Source organism: Mycteria americana, chromosome 3, assembly GCF_035582795.1.
Source record: "Mycteria americana isolate JAX WOST 10 ecotype Jacksonville Zoo and Gardens chromosome 3, USCA_MyAme_1.0, whole genome shotgun sequence".
Taxonomy (NCBI): domain Eukaryota; kingdom Metazoa; phylum Chordata; class Aves; order Ciconiiformes; family Ciconiidae; genus Mycteria; species Mycteria americana.
This window is the reverse complement of record NC_134367.1, coordinates 69,711,115-69,736,593: the sequence shown is the minus strand read 5'-3', so window position 1 is coordinate 69,736,593 and position 25,479 is coordinate 69,711,115. Positions and strand designations below refer to the sequence as shown.

At 40.0% G+C, this 25,479-nt stretch overlaps 1 protein-coding gene across 7 annotated transcripts in view; it reads left to right on the top strand.

The window, feature by feature from the left end:
* ARID1B (AT-rich interaction domain 1B) overlaps positions 1-25,479 on the top strand; it is a 336,420-nt gene that overhangs the window by 235,987 nt on the left and 74,954 nt on the right. For all 7 annotated transcript variants that reach the window (XM_075498937.1, XM_075498939.1, XM_075498938.1 and 4 more), the window contains one exon: positions 14,308-14,397. In XM_075498937.1, the coding sequence (XP_075355052.1) occupies positions 14,308-14,397 (90 nt within the window). The remainder of the gene's footprint in view (positions 1-14,307; positions 14,398-25,479) is intronic.

Genomic DNA, 25,479 nt, shown 5'->3' with positions numbered 1-25,479 from the left:
ACGAGCAAGGCTGCTATTTAAAACCCTGTGACTAGTGGGACACTGCCGGGTGCTGGGGCTTTCAAGCTGTATGAATTAGACTGTGGTTTCACCTAAGTGTATTCCCACTGTTTTTTCATAACTAGGACTTTGGTAGCTTTTTTCATCAGCCATATTCACGAGACCCTATGAAAAAGTAATACAGAGCTTGTTTGCATTTCTGTTGCTGTTTGCAGTGTTTAGGTTGTCGCCGTTTTTAAACATAGATTGTGTAGTACAGCATCTTGCCTTTAATAATTTTGTTCGCTGCTGGTTTTGTCTCTGTTCTCACCCTACCCTTGTTTGTTCTGACCTCATTCCTCTCCTATTACCTCCTGCGATGTTGTGCCACAGCTTCTCCATGTGACATAGATTGGCTCTTTCAATCATTCTCTCTCCAGCAAGTCATTGTAAAATGAGCAGCTGTTGTGTTGCTGATAGCTATGGCTAGGGAAAGCCAAAATGTTGCAGGGGGTTCGTGGTGGGAAGGCCGTTAAAATAAAGGTGTTGCTTTCCCAGGGTTTACTGGAAGAGAAGCATCCTTTTCCCAATGCCTCCTTCCTTGCAACAAAATTGAAGACTAATTTAACATCAAAAGGGCAGACAAACAAACAGCCCCCTATTAAACCTCCCAAATGGCTGATTCTCTTCCACTGCCTGTTTAAGCTGTCTCCCCACCACACTGCAAGCCTGCTGCCCTGCATTGCTTTCTGCCGCACGCCGTGAATTTCACGGGAGTGGACTGGCACAGGCAGCACTGACATTGGCACGTCCCTAGCTCAGTGGGCATTTCCTTCCTGTGCTCTCTGAAATACTGGACGGATATTTTGTGTGGTAAGTGGCGCACACATATACAGCCTTTGTTTCCATTCGCATTACTGGAATAGACCAAGGAGATTAACCCCTAAGAGCAGAAAAAGCAACTTCAACGGGTTTTGTTCAGAAAGATAGTTTTCTCTCAAAACAGTTTCTTGTTCAGATGCACACTCATTACAGGACTGAAATCCTACTCTTTTATGATTTTTAGGGATTCAAAATGGCATTCTGATTTCCTGTTAAGTAGATCATTATTCTGCTTTGCCAGAAACCCTGATCTCTTTATTTTGTAGCCGTCTTCATAATTAGGGTACGTGTTCTTCCAAAGAATGAGATGTGATGCCCTGCACTGCTTTGGGTCTTGAACTGTGCCTGATTCAACCCTAAACCATTAGTGGAAGCTGATGCAGCACATCATCAAAATGCACTGCTGTTGCCAGAAGATTTAGTGGTTGTTAATTTCACTTTTCTCTGTCTCTTTTTTTTTTTTTTTTCCTTTCCCTCCTGCTCCAACCATTCCAGTTTACTAACAAAGCAAAAATGTAAATAAGCTAAAGTCCCATCCCCCCGCCCCCCCGCCCCGGAATTTTGATCTCACTGGCCGAAGGCTTTTGTCAGCTCTTTCTCCCTTGCGGTGTAAGCAGCAAAAATTTTTAATATTAAGAGTTCTGTGGAAGATTGCTGATAGGCCAAGAATCCCTTAACCCATGATGGACAAGCAGATTTTATACGAGTTAATAGGTTCTATTATATTTAAACCTCTGCAGCACTTTTTATCTGTATAGAAGAGAAGGGTACGCTATACTAATAATGAAGAGTAAATGCCATCTTTAGAAATATGTAAAAGTATTTTTTTCACACAGATCAGTATTTTGACTTGCGTTTTTAATACGTTACATTTACTTTCTTAACAAACAAGCTTATTTTCACTCAGTTAAGCATCAACTGCATTGTTATTTTTATTACAATTGTGTTGATGTCTTCTTTCACCAAGGAGCTTGGATACAGCTGGAGTTATAATTTTCAGGAAGAAATCCATGTGTGGATACTCTCACTTAGGAATGTTATTGCCAGTCATCTTAGTTTATGCTAACCAGTGGTCAGCACCTTCCTCTGATTAAAAAGACCCCAAATTTTTAATTTTGATAATTATATGAGTCAATGCATGTGTTTCATTTAATGATCAACTCTACTCACTGCAAACCTGGAGGTCTTCCCCTTCTGTATTGATCAGCTAGCTAGCTTGAAATCCAGGACCCATCAGAATTACAGCTAGCACTCCAGGCAAAAAAGGAGCAAGAGGGGAATGGGATGCCCAGAGAGAGCTGTAACAGGAAATCTTGCCTTGGTGTGCATGTTAGTCAATGTGTGGATAGACTAGAGTGACTAAAATGTTGAGAAGAAGAAAATGAGCAATAGTCTATCATAGTCCAAAAGGACATTTTAATGCAAAAATCTGAATAGGAGTGAGGCTTTATAAGGCTCTTTCATGCTTTATAAAAGGAGAAGCCTAAGAGTTGAACTGTTTCCAGAAGTGGCTGCAGTAAGACAAGTCAATCAGACAGATCTTGTTTTAAAAAGAATTTGGAAAAATCTTTTGCTTGGGATCAAGCTATTCCACATGCTTGCTCCATTGACCACCACTACTGGTATGTTATATGGCATGGACTCTTCTCAAAGATTATTTGAAAGAGAGAAGACTACCATATGAAAGTGAATTCATAATACTGTATTTTTTGTTGAAGTTTTACAGATACCCTAAAATAATGGCAAAACAAGAAAGGGGATTATATCCTTGTAAAATGGATATGATCCCCCTGTCTAGAAAGATTATTTTAACACATCTATCAATATTTCCCCCTTGGCTTCTCCGGAGGCAAAAATCTTGCAACAGCTTGTTGCAAGGAAGATGCATGCTGTTCATTGGCATCCGGACCAGAAAAAAAAACAAAACACAAAATGCCATTGACGTAGCTATGTTCTTAATCACTGCTAGTGCACAAAACATCTATTCAGCAGTTTTGCAAAACCAGAATGCTTACAAATGAAATACATGAATGTTTCACATAGCAGTAGTTTAAAACCCTTTCTTTTGAAGGGTTTGAACATTTAGAGTTTTTCTGTCTTTTGACAAGAGGAAAAATAAGCAAATTGTGAGGCACTCTAGCTCGAGGCATTGCTTCTAGCATATGGAGCATCTAACCTGTGATAGCTATTAGAATTCAGCCCAGGTCACAACTGATGAATAATCTATTGACTCAAGGCTTCATGAAATAACTAAATAGTCTCAATCTAGTTTCTTGAGGAGAGCCCATGCTACAAAAGGCACTATCAAAATTGCTGTCATACTTGTAGTCTGGCCAGAGAGATCAGGGAAGTGTCCTTCCTTCTCTGTAGAGGTGGTCTTCCCAGAGCAGGTGCAGGAGATGACATGAGACAGAGACACGCTGTTCGAGTTCCTCCTGTTAGGTTCTCCTGACAACAGAGGGTTTCATATTTCAGCAACATCAACCTGCTGTTTTTCATCAGCTCTAAGTTAAGCATCAGATAGAAAAACAATAAATCGCCAAAACCAACATGCCCTGGGTGGTTATCTTTTAGGGGTAGTTTTTGGTTTTAAGTGTTTTCAGTTGCTTAATATCTGGTTTACCAATGTTTATATTTCACAGTCACACATTTCTGTTTCGGTGTTTAATTGCTGTGTAAGCCAGCGACAAACATTTTTGCCCCATGGACTGAACATCCTGCAGGGTCCAGGAAGCATGGCACTGAGGGTCGTCCAGCACCCTACAAAGGCTTCATGTAAACCTCCCCCAGATGGCCAGATGGGTAGTGCTCACATCCCCATAGCTGTGCTCTGCCCCATACCTGGTTTGTCCTCTTTGTTGATTCCTGCCAGGCCTGTTTTCACCATCCTGGCAATTGCCGAACGGCCAGCACAGCAGGGCATCTGCTGCTGTGCACGCCATGGCAGCATGCATACGGCAGGCACTTCTTGTAGCTCTGTGAGTCATTAGTAGCCCCGTGCTGGTACAAATCCACCTAGAGTATGACGGCTGTTGAAATCCAATTAAAATCTTTGCATAATTATGCATGTGCTCTGGTTCACGTAACAAAATTCAAATATACTTAACCACAGCCGCCAAGATTTGACAGGTATGTTTGTTGTTAGTTTTAGATGTATACTTTAAGGCCATCGTTGGACAATTATTGTTTACATTTAATGATTAACCTGTGCATTTCTTTCTAACTGTTTTTGCTCAACTCACTTATGTTTTTGTCAAGAAATTTAACACGGTGTATATTTGGTCTTGAACATTTGGGGTTTTTTATTCTGTCATTATTTGGCTACACAAACATAGATTCTTCTTCCTTCTTTGTGTTGCCAAATAGGGTATTAATTTGTGTATTATCATAAATTAAAAGGTTGTCTTTCACTCTCTTGTCCTTTGCAATACTAAGCAGTGATTGATGAGTGAATGGGGAAAGTCTCTCACGTTTCCATCAGTATGTTTTTGTTGTTGTTGACAGATGGTGGTTATACCTAGATAAAATAGAGCATAAAAGTTGTAAGTGGTTTGGTTTCTGTGATGGGATAGGCTGTTGCAGTTTTCAGTTTTTCAGTGGACTGTGTATCACTGCCATTAGAGATATTTAAAGCGGCCTTCATGCTTCATAGTTAGTGTCAGACTTGACTAGATGGATACGTGGTGTGTCCCTTCTTAGAAGAAGGAACCCGAACAATTGCAAATATGGCTTGAATTAATTCTGGGCCAGCTAGAAAATAGCCATTTAGCCTCAAAAGAAGAACATTTTCACTACCTCCAGATAATAATTTTTTAAAAAATTAATGAAAAGCAAGATATTCTCTCTTCTCCTTAGGGACAGAATTCATGCAGGTTGAGCTGTGGTTTAAAAGATTCGAACGGCCCTTTGACAGCATCACTCCATAGGTAGATATGGAAGTCAAATTGCAAAGCAGGTTTTTAGAAAGCAAACACAAAAGAACAACTCACTCCGGTGGCGAGCTTTTCTGTTTGTTCCCCATCTCCAGATAAGAGTGGACTCAAATTATTGTGATGTGTTGATTGATTACAGCCGTTAAGTTTCTTAGTAATCAGTTTCATCACTTATTCTCAATTCACGCTTGCACCTTTGATTTCTCTTCCACAACAGGGTGATATGGGTTGTCGTTGACTAATGAAGAACAGAATTGGTTTCGGCGTGAGACAAACGGAATGCCGACACCAATCCCAAAATGCATTAATCTTTAATAATCCACATCTGCATGTTTATAAATGATATAACCAGGGGTTGCTAATGTTGATACTCCCCCTTCCAAACAGAAGCTGACATAAAAGTTGGCGTTTGCAAACTGCATGAGAGGCACATGGCCGTGTGTGGTGTGTATGACCTTGCGGAGGGAGCTCGACGGATGAAAGTTCTCAGTTGATTAAAAATACATGAAGAATTGCACCGCTTCTGCACCAGTCTTTGGAGCTTATCGTTGTCAGGCGAGATGAAATATGGCATGATAGATCTTGTCTTTAGGAAGATCAGACCCACCAAATGGTTTTTGGAAGCGGGTTAGCCTCAAGGTGCTTTTATCCTTTATGCATTCAACTTGCCCTTTTCTCCCCCGTCCCTGAGAACCGTTGAGACCAGGGCTGTGTAATATGCAATATAACACAATAAGAAAAAGCTAGATTATCTAATAGTTTGTTCCTTTTGAAGATAATATTAATGAGAGCACATACGTTTTGCTGCTAAAATACCCGTTAATCACAGGTGATGGACTAGTATGAGAAGTAGCAGGCAGGACTAGCAAAATAGTTCATTGCCACATATCAGCGCTGCTCCAATTTCCACCTGCTTGCCTGAACTTGAGAGAGTTGGGAGGAGCAGGGAGGAGTGAAACTCCATCTCTGCTTGTCTTTCGAGTTAATGCTGCCTGATGATGAATATTTATTCTGAGCAATTCTTACGCGTAGTTGGATCAAGGGGAAAGAAATATGGATAAGAAACAGCAATTCCAGTTCACATTCACCCTTTCTTTGGTATCTTGCATGTTTTCAAACTGCAAATATTATAAATGAAAGTTGATGTATGGTTTTGTTAGAATTTGGCAATGTTAAAATTGGGAGTTAAGGTTTTTATTAGGTAGCAAATACTAGAAGTGTATGTCTGCTACATTTCTTGTGCTTCTCAGGCTCTTAAAAACAGTAGACATAATAAGGAACAGCTTAGAGAAAAACTCTCCTCGTAGTTATAAATGCAGTCTAGAGAATGAGCATTGATAATGAAAAATTATTCCTTTTGGAACTTGGATTAACTCTCTAAATGGAATTCTGAAGTTTTAAGTTTCAGGTGTGTGGCAGGGTAGCTTTCATTTCTAGAAGGAAGAAATGAGCCAAATATAAGGAAGAAATACTACCCTGTCCTTTGTTAGGAGCTTTTAGATATTTAGCACTTGCATCAATTACAATTTTATATTCTGGTTAATCGACATTTTATAAAGAAATTGAGAATGTTTTTTCTCTAGCCAAAGCATATGCTTTTTGCATTAACAAACATGTAATGTCGTGTCCCAAGTAATTACGAATGACTAAATCTGTGCAACCCTTTGCAATCTTCTACTTCAGTCTAAATGCAAGCAAAGCTGTCATTTTTATGAAAGGCTTAAAAGGACAGAGTGAAAAAATACAGTATGATTACAGGGTTTGGATCGTTCCCTAAAGAACATAGACACTTTTTTCAACGGTTTGCACAAATTTAAGAAAATATAATTTACGAAATCTAAAAGCAATTCAGAGGGCCTGTAGAGGTGTGAGAGAAAGTGCTGGGCACGCTGTGGCCGCAACCTCTCCGAACCCCTCTCATCCCAATTTACGCCATTGCTTTGGAGGGACGTGGTGACACAGAGTGCAAAACATATGGAGGGGCAGTTAAATGAGACTTTAGAGAAAAAAAAGAAATGAAGTCAGTGGCTGAGCTTTGAAGAGGTCTGTCTAGTGCAGGGGAGCGAACGAGTGGGGAAGAAAGGAGTGAGCGCCTCATCTAATCTTTCTCCTGGGGACCCAGGTGGACAAATTGGCAACCCTGTTCACAGCCCTCCCCCTCCTCCTTTGTAGCGTAAGAACTGCTAATCGGATCCATGCTGCTGCAACTGTGGTTAGTTATTAACAGAATAAAAGCAGATTTCTTCAAAAGAATGGGTTGGGGAAAACGGCTATACAAAATTGCAAGGTTGTTAGAATCTTAAATGCACAGCAGTCGGTTTTTCCCTATTCTGAATTAGGCGATGAATATGGCCTTTCATCTGTCACTGTGCCCGTTTCTTCAGAAGGCAGCCAAACATTAAGCTTCTCAAACAAAAAAAAAAAATTGTTTGAAAGGAAAAATATTGGGGAGCAGGAAGAATAGGAAAACGAGAAGGAGAAATCAGGTTTTGTTTTTATTAATTTGGCCTGGTGAGAGAAATACGAGCTTGCCTGCTCTATTCAGTTCCTGCCTGCCAGCCTCTGTGAGCCACCATTTCTGAATGTGGGGATTAGAAAAGATTTAACTGGTTGCTATCCTGGGCTGCGCCATTCTGGATCGGCCTCCAGCAGAAATACCCTGGGCTGGGAACTCTCCCGAGCTTAATGGAAATAAGGCATTAAATGAGTGCGGAGTTAGGCAGAGGTGAAAGCAGAAAGAATTTGATCCCCCAAAATGAACATAACTGTAAAGTGAAATTACAGGTCTGGGGTGGGTGTTATTGAGGATAGAGAAGCAGCAATCCCTAGGTTTAGACCGACTTATGCCTTTGCTTATGTAAATAAATAAATGATTCATCCTTAATTTTGAGGAGCTCTAGTGCCTTCCTGGTTTGCAGCAGGATTTTGAAATTTGTTGGAGAGGACTAGTCCTCAGGCAGACAGGTGCTTGCTGTGGCCTACTGGAAATCCATTCATTATTTGGGTGGGTCGCAGCCTTTTGAAGATTTCCGTTGACAGCTTGCTTTGGGCTTGTTGCCAAACTCTCAGGAAAGAATGCTGTGGTGCTTCACTTCGGTCCAAACGCAGAGGTGACTTCTGGATAGATAGGGCGTGGATGAAACAGACCCTCGTGCAGTGGCTGCTGCTGCCCTCCCTTCCCCTCCCAAGCAAAGTGAGCTTTGGCCTTGGGGGGCCATATATTTGCTTTCCTGCCCCTTGCCACTCAGCCCGTTGTCAGTTTAGGCAGTACTAACAATTATTTCACTTTAAAGTCTTCATACCTTACTCAGAGGTTACACAACCTGGGAATAAAACTTGGATGTCTAATTTGGCAGACCCCAGTTTCAGCTACTTAAATTTTTTTTTAAGTCCATAATATAATGAATTATTCTGTAGTGAGGGTGACATTTGGATGGTGTTCCATAACTAATACCTTGGGACTACACACTGAATAATGAGGAGGAAACAAAATATTGAATAGCTACCTCATCCTGTCAGTGTCAACTTGGCTTTGAATTAAATGTTATATCATGTCAAACAAGTAGCTGCTGGTCATGAAATTAAGATGTTTTGCTATTGCATGTGTGCGGAGAAAAGTCAGAGCTAGGGTTCTGCAGGCCACCTTAGCTCAGTGTTGCATTTTTTTAATGGAGATTTGAGAGCAATTTAGCACGTAGGTTACAGTGACATCTCTGGAACTTGCTCACAACCCAGTCCTTGATATGGTAAAGGTAACACAAATATGAAAAAGAAGATGGAGTGTAACTTTCAAGGATTAGTAGTCTGAGAATTATATACTTTAATGAGAAGTGGTTTTTTACCTTTTGTTGATTTTACATGGATTGTGAGTGATACTTGTGTATGTTAGGGAATCTTGTGTCTTTGGAGCATGATGCATTTGTTTTAAGAAGTAATATGGAAAATCAGGCCCAGGCCCAATAACAATCTTGATAACTTTTTGTAATGTGGTGCATCCGTAAGTCTGGCTTAAGTTGATAATCTTCATGTTTACAGGCGCTTTCCATTGCTGCGGCGGAACAAATCAGCCGCTTGCAATCTCACCTTCAGCCACCAAAAGCATCCCAAGGCAGGAGGGCTCCGGGCTTGGTCCTGAGCTCCTGGGTCAGAAAGGTGGAAATTGTCTTGGTGAGCAGGCAGCAGTGGATTACCAGCATTGCTGTTGCTAGCAAGGGGTTATTAGCTGCAGCATGGTGCTGAGCAGAGCCAGAAGGCTTGGTTCGAGCGTGCTTGACTGCATATCCCCCCCAGAGTGGTTCAGCGGGGTCACGGCTGCTGTATCTGAACGGGTCCTCATGTCGCTGGCCTTTTAAAGCATCTGTGCTCAGGTTACTGGATAGATCCAAGGAAGGTTTTAATATTTTGCATGTCTTAATTTGGGGGGATATGCAGGCAACCCTTGCTTTTTACTCGGATGAATAAGTCATTTAAAAAATACTGTCGATACAACAGGAAACTTAGCTACAATGCATAAATTAAGGAAGAAAATAATCTTTATTCTTAAGGGGTCATAGGCTTTGTAAGATGAAAGAGATAACACAAACCACATGACCAGTTTCCCTTTATGCTACCCATAGAAAAATTTCTTTCCTTTGAGGTCATTTGCACCTCACTTCCAATTTCCTGAAAAGCTCATTTAAAACAATCCCATATAGAAGCCTATTTATGACCTTTAATTTCTGATGTAGGGATCCGAGACCCAGAATGTCCCTTCCGGTCTGTAAGCCTTTACTGTCACATCGACTGTGTGATATAATCCCATTATTTTATCAGATTTCATCTTAATCACTAGGTTTCCTGGACCTCATTATTCTTAAAAGGAAGTTGTTTCAAATTCCAGTAATGGTTTGAATATCATCTAAACATTGCGCTCTTTTTCCTCTGTGATATTTGGCTGCCAATATATTTTTAAAAAGAAGTCACAAAATCACAGCTTTAGTTTTTGCCATGCTAAATAATACTCACTCTTTCAGCCTCCTGTCATGTCATGCTGGTAGCTGTTCTTGGTTCCCATTCCAGTTAACGTTAGGCTTTCTGGTTTTGTCTGTGTGAAGGCTCACCAGTGACACATCTGCAATGGCGTTACTTTTCCTTACCTCTACTGGAAACAATTCTCCTAATTCATCCTAATAATAAATTTGTTTGATTCAGGGTGACATCAAATAGTTAGTTAAAACCGTTTGTAGGTTATAACCATTTGTAGGTCAACCAATATGGTCAGATTTTCCTTCCTTTTCTTCTCCCATTTCTAACTGACAACCCTACAGCTCTTCAGTTAGAAAAGGCCTATTTCTGGTCCTGTGAGTGTAAATGTTTGCATTTTTGTTACTCCAACCCAAAAGGTGGTCCAGTTTCTTAAATAGTATTTGGATCATCTTCTGTATTGACTAAGATTCCCTACTTTGTAATCAGCCAATGTCATTAATCCAGTCCTAGCTCTCAATTCCTAAATTAGATTGAGAATTGTCCCAAAGACAACCCACAAGATCTTTAACTGCTGCCTTTCCTCCAGCCTAACGTTCCCCTTTCAACACAGGCTGTGATCAGTCCCACGCCCTCCTGTTTCCCAGTTCCTCATGCATCTTAAAATTCCTGTGCTGATATCCCTTCTTCTCTCCTTAACTAGTAATTTCCCAGGGGGAACCTGTTATCACTGAAGTGCTTTCTTGATTCAATTGTTCAGGCACAATTCTGTGAGGTATTGTCCAACTGGTACAGGGTACCACTGCTGAGCATCCTCCAGTGTCATTACAGTGATGGGAGCAGAGAGCCCTCAGCATGTTTCAAAACGTTACTGATTTGGGCTGTAATTCATCGTAAGGACCCCTCCTCAGCAGGATATCAAAGGTCTGCTCTTTCTTGCTATGTTGGCTCTAAGGAATTTACTTTTTACACTTCAGCTGCAGATTTCATGGCTGTAGTCATAATGCAATCGCTGTGTAGTACTTTTCTCAGTCCATCTTTTCCAAAGGTGCAGTGCAGTCTCTTCTGACTCAATTTCAAGCATAGATTTTCAGTGTCTCATGCAAAATGTTTAAAAGCATTTCTAACATAATTTAAAAAAATAGAAAACCAGCTTACAACTGTGCTATTAAGCATTTTTAAATTCCCTCACCTCTTCAACTGACTTTAATTTTTTTTTTTTTTTAATAGCAGACATGGTATTAGGTAGGCTGCTGGTTTTCATAGTTTTAACTAATTTTACAAGATAGCTATATAAATTTGAATACCATTTTGCTCCTCTGTTAAATCTACGTGAAAGAACTAGTGTGGCAGCATCTATCCTTTTAGCATGCATTATTGTTTTTGCTGTGATTTTGCGTAATAAAAATATTGTGAAACATCCCTAGTATTCACTTTGCGTAAGTTTTGGCAGGCGGAGTATCTCACCAATGTGGCAACAATACTATACAAAACATGGTAGAAGGTCATCCCTGTTTTAACTTCCATCTGTGTATCATTGGGTCAAAGGAGGCAGTAGTCTGTCAGTGAAAACAACTGTTGGGTTTTTTATCCTCTCTTAAATAGCTGTAGAATTTTATGTTTAAAAAGAAAAGAGATTGTTTTTCTTTTGTAGAAGTTTTCCTTCCCTAATAAAATACAAAAGTCTGTTCGAGTATTATTTCAAGTGTCTTCCAAGAATCCCAGCTACAATACTGGTTGAAAGAGAGAAGGATTAATATCATTTAAAGGAAAGAAATGGAAAATCTTTAAGGTCATTTCTTTTCATGACAAAGAAACTTAAAAAGCATGGCAGACAGGATCTTCAAAGGTTTTTAAAGTCCTGTCATCAGCTCCCAATCAATAGGAGTTAGATACCCAAATTAAGAGTTCAGTTCAAGTCTTCAAAGGTATTTGGGTGCTTAACCTCCTTTTACCTCTCAGATCACTTCTAAGGATAAAATGGCAGTTCGACTGAAAACATTTTGGTGGGATACTTTCAGGTCCAGCACCTGGATAATTTGTAGCACCCCCTGATAATTAGCATAATGGCCACTTCTCTTGCAAGTTTGTTACTTGTTAGAATATGTGTAGAGTTGGTCTTTTTTACGAAATTGTTTTCCTTTGTGAAACAAAAATTTTGCTTCAAAGTTTTTTTAATACAAAAAAAAAATCAGAAGTAAACTTTAAAAAGTGAACTCATGAAATAGCGTTCATGTTTGCAGAGGCTGATAATTTCAGTGAATGTGCAAAACTCCTGAGTCTGTATTCCCTAAGGATGCAGATGAAAACAATTTCTTTGCAACATGTTGTACATGCACTGTTCTAGGCTTTGGCTTTCCCAGTCTGTGCTTGCACATCTGCCTGTGCAGGATAAGGCTCCTGCCAGATAACTGAAGCTACTATTAATGTAAAAAATTAAAGACCATGTATAAATGTATTCAAAATATGTTGCCTAGCATGGATCTTCCATGCACTATTAACGTCTCTCAAAGTTTGCCAAGCCTCCACCTAAATGGTGATCCCACTGGGAGCTGTGTAGTGCGGTCAGGACTACCCCTGCCTTTTTTTTTTTTTTTTTTAAGTATTTGTAAAAATCTTAGATATTTCAGATCTACTTGAAGTATTCTGTCTGAGAGCGGTGCCTCGGGCATACACAGTGGAAGTGGCAGTGCCCCGTGTTAACATGGAATTGCTGTTTGTTTACAGTCTTGAGTCACTGAATCCTTCCTGTCAAGCAGAAAGCATTCATTATAATGCAGGCACTTACCATCTCCACAGCCCGCTCTTGAGTGACATCAAAACATAAGCCGGAATATTATTGTCATATGCCTTAGACTTCGTGAATGGGCCATGGATCCCAAAGCCTCGGGCGCTGAGTGGCATGTTTGGTCTTTTGGAGGAGCAATTCTGCCTCTAGTCCAGCATTTGCATCTCTCAGACAGTTGTCACAGCTGCTCCCAGTAATGTTGACTGTCATGTTTTTTAGTGCAGATGCACCTCATCTGAATAGCTAGGCAGTGGTTATACTCCATATTTTATGGATTTGCTTTTTGTTCTTTATCAATCTGGCCTTTCTTTAGGTGCTGAGAGCCAGTTGCTTTGAGGCTGGGAAGTGGACAGGGCAGAGCAGACATGTTTGCTTTCCTGCATTTACATCCAACTTGGGGCCCTCCATCGCTCTAAAGAAAGAGCAGCCCCTGCTGCCCCATCATCAGCCCGACTCCCTGCGCCAGGAGCAGCCACAAGATTCTCGCTCCTGCCACTGCAGAGGGGCGGCTGCTGAGCAGGAGGAAATGAGTCTCAGCAGGCACAAATCTATTGCCTGTGTTTTTATTCTTTCCATTTCTTTCAAACAGAAAACAATCTGAGCAGTTTCTGAGGATGAGGGATATAAATCTGTCTGCTGCTATTTATACCGTGCTCATCACCACAGTGTCTAAATGGTTAGAGTATGTATTTGCTGCCTAACCTGAGGTGGTCTTCAAGTCGCTTGGGCTGTCAAGAACAGGTGTGTCTCAGACCAGGAGCGGAGAGGAGTCCCAGGAGACATCCAAGTCTCATTTTTACTCCTGCTCAGGCTGCGGCAGGTTGGCTGTTAGGCACAAGGCCGTTGGGGTGTTGTGCAGTGGGAGGGTGGTAGCGTGGACCTCCCTGCTTGACACAGTGTGGAATAGTGACCCAGAGGAGTGACTTGCATCAGTGCAATAAGCACCTGCTTTACTATCCAGTAATATTGAAAGGGAACATTTGGTGTCCTGAGCCTCACAGACAGCACTGTGAGTGCTGTTCTTCTTTGGGTGGGTAGACAGCAGTGGATAAACCATGTAGGGTTTGATGAGGTTTTATGAGACCCATAAAAATGGGTCGGTCTGTTCTGGATGGATATTTTAATAAGCAAACATCTACCCTTCACTTTTATTTGAATAATAAGATACCCCTGTTCTGTCTGATCTCTTTCAAACATGCTTCACTTTCACCACATGCACCTACATATTATTCTTTATTCCCGTATTCTACATGGACATTCATACAATATTAAAACCACTGATTCATTGAAACACTTTTTAAACTGTTGTTGTTAGTCATTTTTGTATTGACTGAATTTTTCATTGGTAATATTGTTGGCAGCAGTCCGTGTCTGCCTGGCTGGAGGCCAGTTTAAGCTCGGCAGGATGAGCCCTATTGTTCAGCAGACTTGGATTTTGTTAAACTCTCTAACAGAAATATGTGTCAGGAGATTTGCAGCCATAAATTGGATCATGTCGATGAGGTTGGGAACTCGCTCAATACAAAATTGAACATTTCGCCATGCCTGTTGCTAAATATGTTTATGCATGTTTCCTCGATGGGTTTCAAAAAAAAAAAAGGGGGGAAAAAGTAGAAAAAAGCTAGACCTGTTGAGCTCTGTCTTTACCTTATACAGCTGGTACTTTCTTTGATGTTGAGTGGTTGAAAAATGCAGCAGGCTTGGGTTTGTGCATTGCAATGTTAAAAGCAAGTCTATTTTCCCTTTTTTCTCTGTGTGTTACAGGCAGTCAGATGCCACCGCAGCCTCCTGGCAGCCAGTCAGAATCCAGCTCCCACCCTGCCTTGAGCCAGTCGCCAATGCCACAGGACCGAGGTTTGTTAGGTGTTGGGGCTTTTTTAGTTGGTGCCAAATGCAGCCTTCATTTTGTCGCACATTAGCAATGTGAGATTTCCTGGTATTTCTTTTCTTTTCCCAGGGAAAGTAATGACATTGTTCATTGTAAAAGGCTCGGGGGGTTTCCTTCTCTGGGGAAAGAGCAATTGAATAGCAGGTTTTACCAAAATATAATTGGAAACAAGGCTTTCTCAAAATACAGTGAATGCCCAGAGTATAAAGGCAGTTTGCTGTAAATACTTGATTCATATCCTAGAGAATTCAACTTTTCGTTGTCTGTCTTGGAATTAAGATGTGTAGAAACAGTGCTAGCTACAAGCACTACCATTTTGCACTGGTCAAAATTCTCATATCTGATTTCTTTGCATGGACACGATAGCTAGTCCTCTAGCCAGTTCTAGAAATAAAAATATCTTTAAATATAAAGGAAAATCAACTGTTTAGGTCAAATGGTTCAAAGATTTGGAAATCTTGCAAGGGAAAACCTTGCAGACAGCAGCACTGTTCTAAAAGGGTGCTTCCTAGCAAGTGCTCACAAAAATAAACAGAGCATTTTTTTTCCTTAATATTACCTTTTATAAAGTTTAAGCCCTTTTCCTTTTACCTCCTTCCCCCCTAGCTCATGAAAGATAGTTGTCACAGCTTTGTTGCGTGGTCATGCCATCAACTGCTGTAAACTGGGCATCCTGTCCACGCAGTGGTTAACATGTGCCAGTGACAAGCTTGCAAAACAGACACATGATAACTGTGATAAACATGGAGTTATTTATGAAATGCCCCTCCTAAAATGTCTTGCTACCAGAAATATTCCAAGTAGCACCATATGGGGATACCATAAATACTAGAAGTTTTCTCACAGTGAAACAAGTTGAACTCACAGAATGACAAATTTCTGGGATAGCATCCAGGAGGAACTAAGAGGACTCACAAAGAAGAGGAGAGAGTCTTAATTTTTGCTATTTTTCTGTTGGATGTCCCCTCCTCCAGGAATGCTGATTAATGAGAACATGAAACACACAATTCCACACTCAACTCATTTGTTTTGTTTCCTTTTCAGGTTGTTCTTTATACACAGTTGTTAGTGCAGCGACTTTTTTTCCCCTTAAAAACTTCTTAGAATAATGTACATGTTTGGTGAAAAAAGAATGGCCTCAGTACCCAATACAAATATATAATGTTTTGTGGGATAGAATGTCACAAGGCAGTGGGAATGGATCAGATTGAGGCTTTCAAGACCCAAGCATCTCAGAAAGATGTGTGCATTTCCTGGCACGACAGGGTCTTGGCACAAAATGTTACACTGCCCAGCAATAATTATTTCTGCCGTGTGTGTTCCTCACCTGGCTTTGGGGGACGAGTTAGGCAGGTCTGACAGAGCTGGAAGGTTTGAACTTCTCTGTTGCTGCTGTAGAACAAAACTAGGGGTCACTGTATGGTCGAGGGAGGCAGAGGAGTATTCAAAAGTAAAACAGAGAAGACAGCTGCCATAACTGGGAGGTCAAACAAGTAAATAACAGTGAGAGAAATAAAATTTACAGATTGATTTAGTCTGGTTCTTCCTCTGTGTGGGGAGGTGAGAATTGTGGGTATGTTCTTAGAGAAAATGTATTTGGGAATGTTGCAATTTTTGCACTCTTCATATGCAAAATCTGGTGTAATAAGCATGATCCTTGTGACCCAGCTTGTACAAGAAGTCCATTTGTTTCATGCAGCAGATATGAAATTTGTAACGGCTAGGTCATATTGATTTTGCAGAACATGTTCCCCAAAGCTTCTCTAAAGTCTGTGCTATACGCACATAAACATGCGTGCATTCCCTTTTGCGCCCTGTCATTGATTAGAGGCTCCTTTGAAATGGAAAACTTCACCTTTTAAAAAGGCTGTTACATTAGTTGATTCCTTTGCTTGCTTGAACTGGTTTCCACTGAACTTGAAGAAAGGAAGGAGGGGGAGTGTTGGGGACTCAAAGGGAAGGTGCTTGTCATTTACTGATAAAAACCTGAGCAGAAAATCGTTGCTGCTAAGGACACCTGATCCGTAGGCATCTGTTACAGTAATTTAAACTCTTGGCTTACTGATACACTTTCTCCCTAAAAAAGAAAAGGAAAAAAAAAATGAAAACAAAAAAACCCAGAGACCCTCCATAGGATAAGCTAATGTTGTTTGGTTTAGCACTTTGTATAACATTTCTTTCCTTGTTTAGAGAGAGAATTGAATGAACACAAGACTACTAATCGTTTCTTCAGCAGAATACTCTGCTCTAAATACTTGAAAAAAATGTTTTTTACCAGATATTGTCAAGCTTGATTGACAGGTGGAGTCTGAGCTGTAGCACTTCTGGATGCTAAACCACTACTTTGAACCATTAAGTATACACTTATTTATTTTATTATGAAAGTGTTTGATTATATTTTACCTTCCTTTCCATGGTTACTCAGCACCCAGCTGGGATTTTTATGTTTGCCTGCCTAAGGCTATACATCCCCTGTCATACAGTACAGCATGAAAAAATGAGCATATTTTCACGTGTACATTCTGTGTGTGGAAGGAGGGGAGTGGTAACATAGGTAGATATGTACAGTAATGGGAATTTCTTGGAGGACTGGATTGTCTGTGCTCTCAGTAAGCATAACAATGCTTACTTTTTAAAAACAATTTGAAAATTTTTCATGTCCTGCTCAAGCTGTAGGACATTTGGACCTGGCTCAGCGTAAATGGAGCATGCTATTCTAGGCAGCCCACTTCTGTTCTTGTCCCAGGATCAGTAACCGGCCGCTGTTGTTTGATGCCCGGTCAGTGAAACTTTTTCAGTTCTACCATGTTCTATTCAGTTCTATTGCCTACCTAGGCAATAAGAAATTGCATATACTTTTATGTGTGTAACCTGTGTTTCAGCTCACATGTCTTTGAAAGTACTGGGACTTCAAGTAAGTCCCATACACCTTAATGGACTGTTGGAGCTGGAGAGCTCTGGAGAAGAGGGAGCAGGCTGTGCAGGACTGGGGTCAGAAGTCTCTTCTTAGAGAAGCCAGAGTAGCCATGCCTGCTCACCTACACATGCATTTAACGGCTGCTGAATCCCAGCAATTACCATTACTTGGGGATACCACATGAAAATGTAGTCTAACTAAGCTAGTCATTGAAACTTGCTATGCTTTTGGCAGGGAAATGGGATGTATGTTTTGCTCTGTTTCTGATACAGCTACTCCAGATCTTTCTTTACTATGATCAAAAGTAGGTTTTGATTTTTTGTGTTTATTGAAGTCAAAGCTTTTTATAAACTTTAGTTACATCAGCCCCCAGAGGTAGGGCAGCAGTGATACCACAGCTGTCATAACCATTTGGCAAATAATTGAGGTACACAGTCGCTTGAGTTCCCTATATTCAGCTGTACTTGCTTATCTCATCTGTTTGGGTTTTGGAAGCCGCACTTTGAGGATGTGCTTAGTAGCCAAAACTGCTCAGTGGGTTAGAAGTTATTTGTATGGATCAAATAGAAACTCAGCATATCCAAATTGACCCCCTAAATCAGTTTCCTGAAGCTGCAGCATGAAAAAGAAGCCATCCATCCTAGCCATTAGCTTATACTCCCACTCTTACTTTTGTAACCTAACGGAGATGGCCATCTGCGTTATATGAATACTCGCCTATGAAACACTAATAGGAGAATATGTGTCACAATAACGTTGGAATAGGCACTTTTACCCCTGCAGAAATGAATGGTTCCTTACCTAATTTTGAAAAAGCTTAGAAAACTTACCTACTTTTAAGTAGTATTTTTCATGCTTATCCAGTTGGATATGTACATGTCAGGTTTCAGTCTTATATTAAAATAGTGAATTGGGAGCTCCTGAAAACCATTGAATTTAATGGAAACAGTTAATGACTTCATGTTATTACTCTAGCAAGCACTCTCATAATGGGGATACTTAAAGAAGCCTTATTTATTAGTGCAAATGTATATGGGTCAGAATTAATTTTTAAAAAATCTTTAATTGTTTTCCCCTTATAATTTTCACAGCGGTACGTAGTTAAATATTCATGATAATGCTGATGATATGCTAAAGGTCTGAAATAGATCTGGAGTCTCAAAATCAACACAGGTTATTTAACCCTTTTCATCTAATGCACCATTGGGGACTTGCTCAGTGAAATCCCAGAGCACTGGAATAATTAGAAGATAGTAATGAGGATTTAATTAGTCCTTGAGATATGCTGAAATAGGACCACTGAGAACTTTTCTGTTTGGACATGGATTGCAAGCAGAATTGATGCTGTTGCAGCTGCTGTGATGTGCTGGAAAATGTATTCTATTGCTGGAGGCAGTTTCATGGCACCATTCTGTGCCTGTCAGATCTATGTGGAAAGTGCCCGGAGTAAGCACCTCCAAAATTGTTGAATAGTAGCCTTCCTCTTCTCTGTCACCTCCTCCCAATACCTTTTCTTTTTTCCTTTTTTATGTCATTCTTTCCGTTCTAGTTTTATTTCTTTCCATTACTGACATGATCCAGCTTTTGAGGGTTGTTGTACAGTTGTATGCTCTATTAAAAACATCACAGACAGGGACAGGGAGTAAGAAACTGCAGGCTTGTAGGAGTACAGGTGTTATACTAAGCAAAATTTGGATCTTTTTGACACAAATGCTTGTGCGCTTTATCCTCAGATCTAGTCCTTATTTAGTATTAGATCTTCACAGAAGTGATATTTATCAGTAGCTGCAGTGTAGTAAATTTAAATAGCTTTTTTTCGCAGCCAAGATGTTATCCAGCAAGAGGTAGTAACAGATGGGATGTGATCAGGCATTTTGATGTTCTCTTTGTGCTTCCCTATAAACACTAAGTAGCAACTGAATTCCTGTAACTACAATTTCCTGATTTGCCCGTTAGATTTCATACAGGTATTTTTCTCCCATTTAACTGTTTTCTGGGCGTGCTTATTTGTACACAGTCATCACATAAATTCCACTGTCATGTATTTTCTTCTAACAAAATATAAATGTTTTTGCTTGTGTGGAAGACACAGAATACCAATCTGATGTTTTGCACCTACAATTCTTGATCAGTTTTATGGCTTAATACTGACATTTGATGATAGAGATTCTTTTCCCTGAAATCTATTTTCTTCTTAAAAAAGAAACCAGAAGGAAGAAAATAGATCAAAGAATTCTTATTGCAACAAAAAAGATACTGTAGTTTGCTTTTAGATCTTAAAAAGACTTTTTCCCTGAGAATACATTTTTTGCTCTCATTTGGGGATTTGGGATCTATTCAGAGCACTGAGGAACTAGAGAATAAAATGATTCTTGTCATTAAAATTCTTCTGCTTGCCATGTTAACGATGACACCACTTAAGGTTAAATCAGACTTGGTAATAAGTTTACTTGATGTAGACTGAAGTGTTTCAGGCTCTTAAAGAAAGATGCTTGAGACATGCACTGAGTGCAAAGCCACAGGTATGTTTGAGTGCCTGTTCTGCACATAGTGTTCTCCAAGTGGGTCAGTGTGGAGGAGCTGAGCTCCAGCTGATATGCAGGAACACCGTGCGAGGCTGGGAGGAAATCTTCATGCCTAGAAAACTGGGGTTAGAGGAATTGTGCGCTCAACAGCCAGAGAAGTGCGTCATGTAAGAAGGAAAAGCAGGTTTTAGTTGAAACCGTCACACAGCTTTACAGGGAGTTATTTCATTGCAAGGCTAGCTCTGTAAAACATCTCTCTTTCGTCTCAAGTCACATGATGAAATAGGAACATACAGAGCTGATCTCTGTATGTTCCTATGCATACAGAGCTGATCTCTGTATGTTCCTGTGTTCTGTGAAGGAAGAGCCATGCAGTAGTGCCACGTGCTAAACTTCTTTGGTGACTCAAAAAGTTATGTTAGTTTCTCAATTTAGTGAGCACTAAATTTATCAACAGTCTAAAAAAGATCAGGCCATCATTCTTTTTTGCCACTATATTTTTAATTTGATTGTAAAAGTGGAAGTGTAGTACACTGAAATGTAGTGTTGGTCTGATAAGCAGCTTTTTAAATGTATACACACTATTTTTCTTTGCTATTTTAATTGCAATAGCACCCAAACCCCCCATTTTTGTACCTGTTTGTATTGTACTACATCATGTAGCAATGCACAACAAAAAAAGCTTACAACATGTCTACTTTGATTAGTAATCAAGATCTTTGGGATAAAAGGTTACTGGTTTTCACTCTGAGCTGTGGGAGTGAATGTCTGTCTGTCTGTCTCTCAAGCATTGCAGGAAGACCTGCTTTCCTTGCCCGAAAGTATTAGAAATGATGTTACTCTGCCAAACCAGGTTAATTCTTAAAGCAATCAGTTGCTGTTTCAGGGTGCTGGTTTCAGACTGTAGTTGGATTTCAAGCATACACCAGCCAGTCTCAGCTTTAGGTTGATCTGATTAGTTGTGGCCTACACTACATTACAGCAGTATTCGCCATCTGCAAGAAGAACTGAAGGAGGAAAGGGTATGATTTACATATGATAAGCCACGCTGGGAGAGAGCAAAACTGCAGAAGTAGTATTTGAAGCAGATAATAATATCTGTACAATCAACACCCAGAGTCAGGTCTCCCAAGTAAATTTTGTATACTAGCAGCTGGTCATTGCTTTCTTCTTGCTGATGTTAAATCTTGTTATACTTGGGGATGAATCTTTATTTCATTTTTTAAACTAAATTGGGGATTCTCTTTTTGAGATTAGAGAGCAGAATTGAATTATTCTGAGAGAGTTTATATAGTTGCCAGCAGAGAGACTTCTCAATAGAAAAGTTTCCACTGACTTCATTAGGCAGCCGCCCAGATTCCCTGCCTCTGGGCTCAGGGAGTGAGATAAGCCACAAGCAGTCACTGATGAAGAGCTTGACAAAGTGACAGTCGATGTTCCTGTCACCAGGCTGGATGTAAAGTTACTGAGTATGATCCCTGTCCCTGGGACAGCTTCCCATCATGGCCTATAAACTGGGAGCCTCCTGTGGTCTGCCTGTTCAACAGCACCATCGTTTCCAGGACACTCTGCTCCCTCAGTACCTACCTTACACTTTTTATGAAGCTTCTCTAAAAATAAAGAACTTCTGATCTAAGACCCTTTATGTCTTTTTAAGTTAATATATAGGGCAGTGAGCTGAAATCTGTATAATGTATATATTAATAGCTAACACTGGATAGTTCTTTCCATCCCAAAGGATCCCAAAAGGCTGCAGAATAAACACTCGTCAGGGAACAGCTGCAAATCAAGGAAGGGAAGAATCAGTCAAATCGTAACTCATGGTAAAATGAGACCAAGACGAAGGCATTCTGGGACTTAGGACAACACACTGATTTTGTATTTTTGAAAAAATACTATGATTTATTTTCTGTGTGTGCAAGACAGAAAAGACACATCGTGTATATTTTAGTCTTGTCCACAAAATCCATATTTATTTCATGGTATTCAATATATTTACTTAATGAAAAGCAAGATCTGAGTTGATCCATGGAACCTTTGAACAGGAGTCTCCAGGGAGACTAAATTTTTCAAACCTGAAATTTAGACCATTAAGCCTGTAGGCCTTGCACATTACATGTTGAAAAATGCTGTTCCTTCTTTGCTCTCCTCCGTGATTTTCCTAAGTATGCATGTTATTAGGAAAACTTAGACAAATGTGGATTGTATAAAGCAGATGGACTCTTCAGGTTTTTCATGTTGTTGCTCAGATTAATTCCAGCAGCCCAAGCTACTTACTGAAATTGAGGATTCGTTTCAGGGGCAACTAGGAGGATGGGGTGGGGTGCTTTTGTACTGCAATTCACTGTTACCCTGATTTTCCGAGCACCGTAGTAAAAGCATCTTGTGTAAGGCATGTTACGGTAACAAATTATGTGTAAGATGGTGGATGAGCAGTGTTTTTTTTACGCTGTCTGTGCATCAACATCGTCACAAATGTCTTTCCTTCTCTGCCCTCAGTATAGCACTTAAAATTTACATCAGAGACGATTATGCAAGGTTTGCATTAGGAAAGGTTGGATATTTCTTCCCCAGCTACCATCTGGGTAATCTGTCTGATCCTTCCCCAGATTCTAATTTATCAATGATAGATTAGATGAATTTCAAGGCTAGGCAGTAGCAGAGGGAGGTTTAGGGGTGGGAAAAATTTAAACGTTATTGCATGCTATACATAGACCGGGTTTTGTAATATCAGAGAGAGAAGTGGAGGAGATTCAGCCAGTTAACCTAATAGCACAGCTGGTAAAACACTAGGGGGTCTGGGTTAAAACCTTAGCTAGGTCATTAGTTTCCATCTTCCCTAAAGCTATTCACATTGTGAAGAGAAGCAGTCAGACAAATAAACAGTGAGGAGACTGCAAGATAGATATTAATGCATAAAAAGAAAATACTTTTAAAAAAAAATCCAATCCAGCACTTTTTCTTAAACAGAACATTGATCCTTTTGTGAAAAGGAGAAATAGCACAGTGATCTTTGCAGGAAGCCCCAATTTTGCTAAGGTGATGTTTTCCATAACTGCTATTTCACATAAGCAAAGAAACATCCTTTGCTCAATGGGTGTGAAGAAATGTGGTGGTCGTTCTGCAGATATTAGGAGATGCCAACGTGAAAATGTCCAGGTACCAAAGGGAAACCATGTCACTGTTACTCTGGCCCAGAGAACTTCAGACATTTTTAGTGGCACCACAATGGACTTGGAGAAGACAACAAGGTTTTATGTGGGCTGAAGAAAGAGCTCAATGTAGAAATTAGATTTTTTTTTTTTTCATGGTTAATGGGGAAACAATAAAGAACTTTCTCCTAAAAACTCTTTGGGACTTTTTTAAAAAATAGATTGTGATTGGAGAAAGAAATCAGGATTTTAAAATCTTTTTTTTTTAGCTTTTATATGAGTAAAAAGCTTATTATCAAGAATATTATTAGTCGCCTTGTTAGAGGCTAAAGAATAAGCCTCTTAATTTCTCCTGCGTCAGTGGTCTCAGTACATTTTTTTATGCTGCTACCCTTCAGTTGCCCAAGTTGCTTGTAAGCACAAGTGTTCACTCAGTACCAGGGATGTTAGCAAAGATCTGGTGTATTCAATACCTAAGTATTAGCCATGTCAGTGCTGCTGCTTGGGACACATCTAACAGGTTCATACCAGAGCCATGCAAAGATACTGTATTGGTGCAGTGCTGTAACTTAGCTGTGTTAAATATGGATCAGAATCTTGTTTACCATCTGCTTGTGAAGGTGTTTTATTTATTTGATTTATATTTTTTTTTACCAGCCTGTTAACTGGACAGGAATATTGAAAATTGGTATTTGCATCATCTAAATGAGGTTTACTCTGCAAGCTGATCTACTTATGCTCACCAACCCATCACGCTGTAGTGTATATTACTAAGTCAGATGTTCCATATATGACATACGTAGGTTTCATATGTGCTGTCACCAGTCCAACTGGGCATATTTTAGTAAGGCTGGCTTCTGGAAAGTGAGAATGAGCTGAGGGAAGTACATTATCTTGAATGTAAAGAAATCTTGTGCCTGCTTGCTCTGGAGGCCAGTTTTCTTATGCCACCCACAAGGTGTCACTTCATTTTCTTGGGTTGTATTCTGGTACATGGGTCAAACCTTCCCCAATTTCTTCATTGCTGTTATTTATTTAGACTTGTATAAAAGTTCTGGCTGCTTAGATTTTTTCCAGTATCTGAATCTCTCTCACTGTGTCCTTTTTAATGTATATTTCAAGTAGCACCTTAGGAGGTACCATGCCGTTCTTTGCCAGTGACAGTAAGTAGTTTGTGGCCAGGTAGCACTGGCTGTCCGTAAGCAGTGGCACCACAGTATTTTCTTAGCTCCTACAGTCTGTAAGCCACTCATCTCCCGGTTTGACCACACCATTTGAAGATGTTTGTTCCAGTACCATTGGCAGTCTGTGCAGACAACCTGGTTGCATATCTAGGGTCCTGGTATCTCAGGCTTACGTGAGAGTAACGAACTCTTTCAATCACTAAAACACTTCATTAATGTGTGAATCTTGTTCTGTTGGATGTTTCCTCGCGGTGCTCTGAGGTGCTGACTGTGGACATGTTTAGCTAGGCCAAAACCCAGACATGGTTCACCAGTCCAAAGACTTCCTGAGCTGTCCTTGCTATCTGAGACGGGTGGGCTAGGGAGAATTTCAGTCTTAACTGTGATCTTCCTGAGCATCCTCCCGTGCTAACAGGTTGCCAAATTATATCCGCTGCACAGAGTATTGTGTTTCGTTTGTTTAGCTTTACCCTTCCACTTCTGTCTCAGTGTTGCTTACACATGGATGAGCTACATTTGGGAATCACCACTTTAGATCCATCTTAATTCTGTTGTATTCTCTGGTGAAAATGCTGAGATAGTGAATGCAACCCAAACGGCTGTCTGAGGAGGGAAAGTCTGCCAAAAACTGTGTCATGGGTGTGCAAACATTTGCTCTTTTTTCTCAAGGGTACTGGCCAGTGCCTTGCTAACATACCAAGCATTGGAAATATTCCATACACACACATTTTTCATTTATAGGTAGTGGAAAATATCTCTTTTCACATATTTAATTTTTTTGAGCTGATTTGTAAGTGGATAATTTTATGTTATTTTCCTCTAATTATTTGATGATTAGTGAATGCATCCAATCTGTTTCTGCTTTTGTCATTCCATGATTTTCAGAGTAATAAGCCTGTCTAGCCCCTTCTTTAGCCTCTGCCCTTGAACAAGGGGAGCTTCTTTATTCCTTACTCGGAAGGGTTCCTCAGTTGGTTTGGTCTCATATTTTGTCACTAAGCATGCCTCTCTAGAAAAAGCAATAGCCTGATGTATTTTTTCTTATGTAAGTTCTTTTTACAAAGTACCGTTGCAAGTTGTATCTCTCCTCATTTTTTATTTATCAAATGTGTAATTTAATGATGATCTGCTATCGCTGTAAAGTCCAAAGTTTTCCTGAGCTTAAAATGAGTAAGTGTTCCATGTGTTTTCAGGTTTAATTCATTCATGAAAATCAATGCACTACTCCTGGCTAAATCAAAAGACCTCTCATTGACCGTAGGTTAAGTGT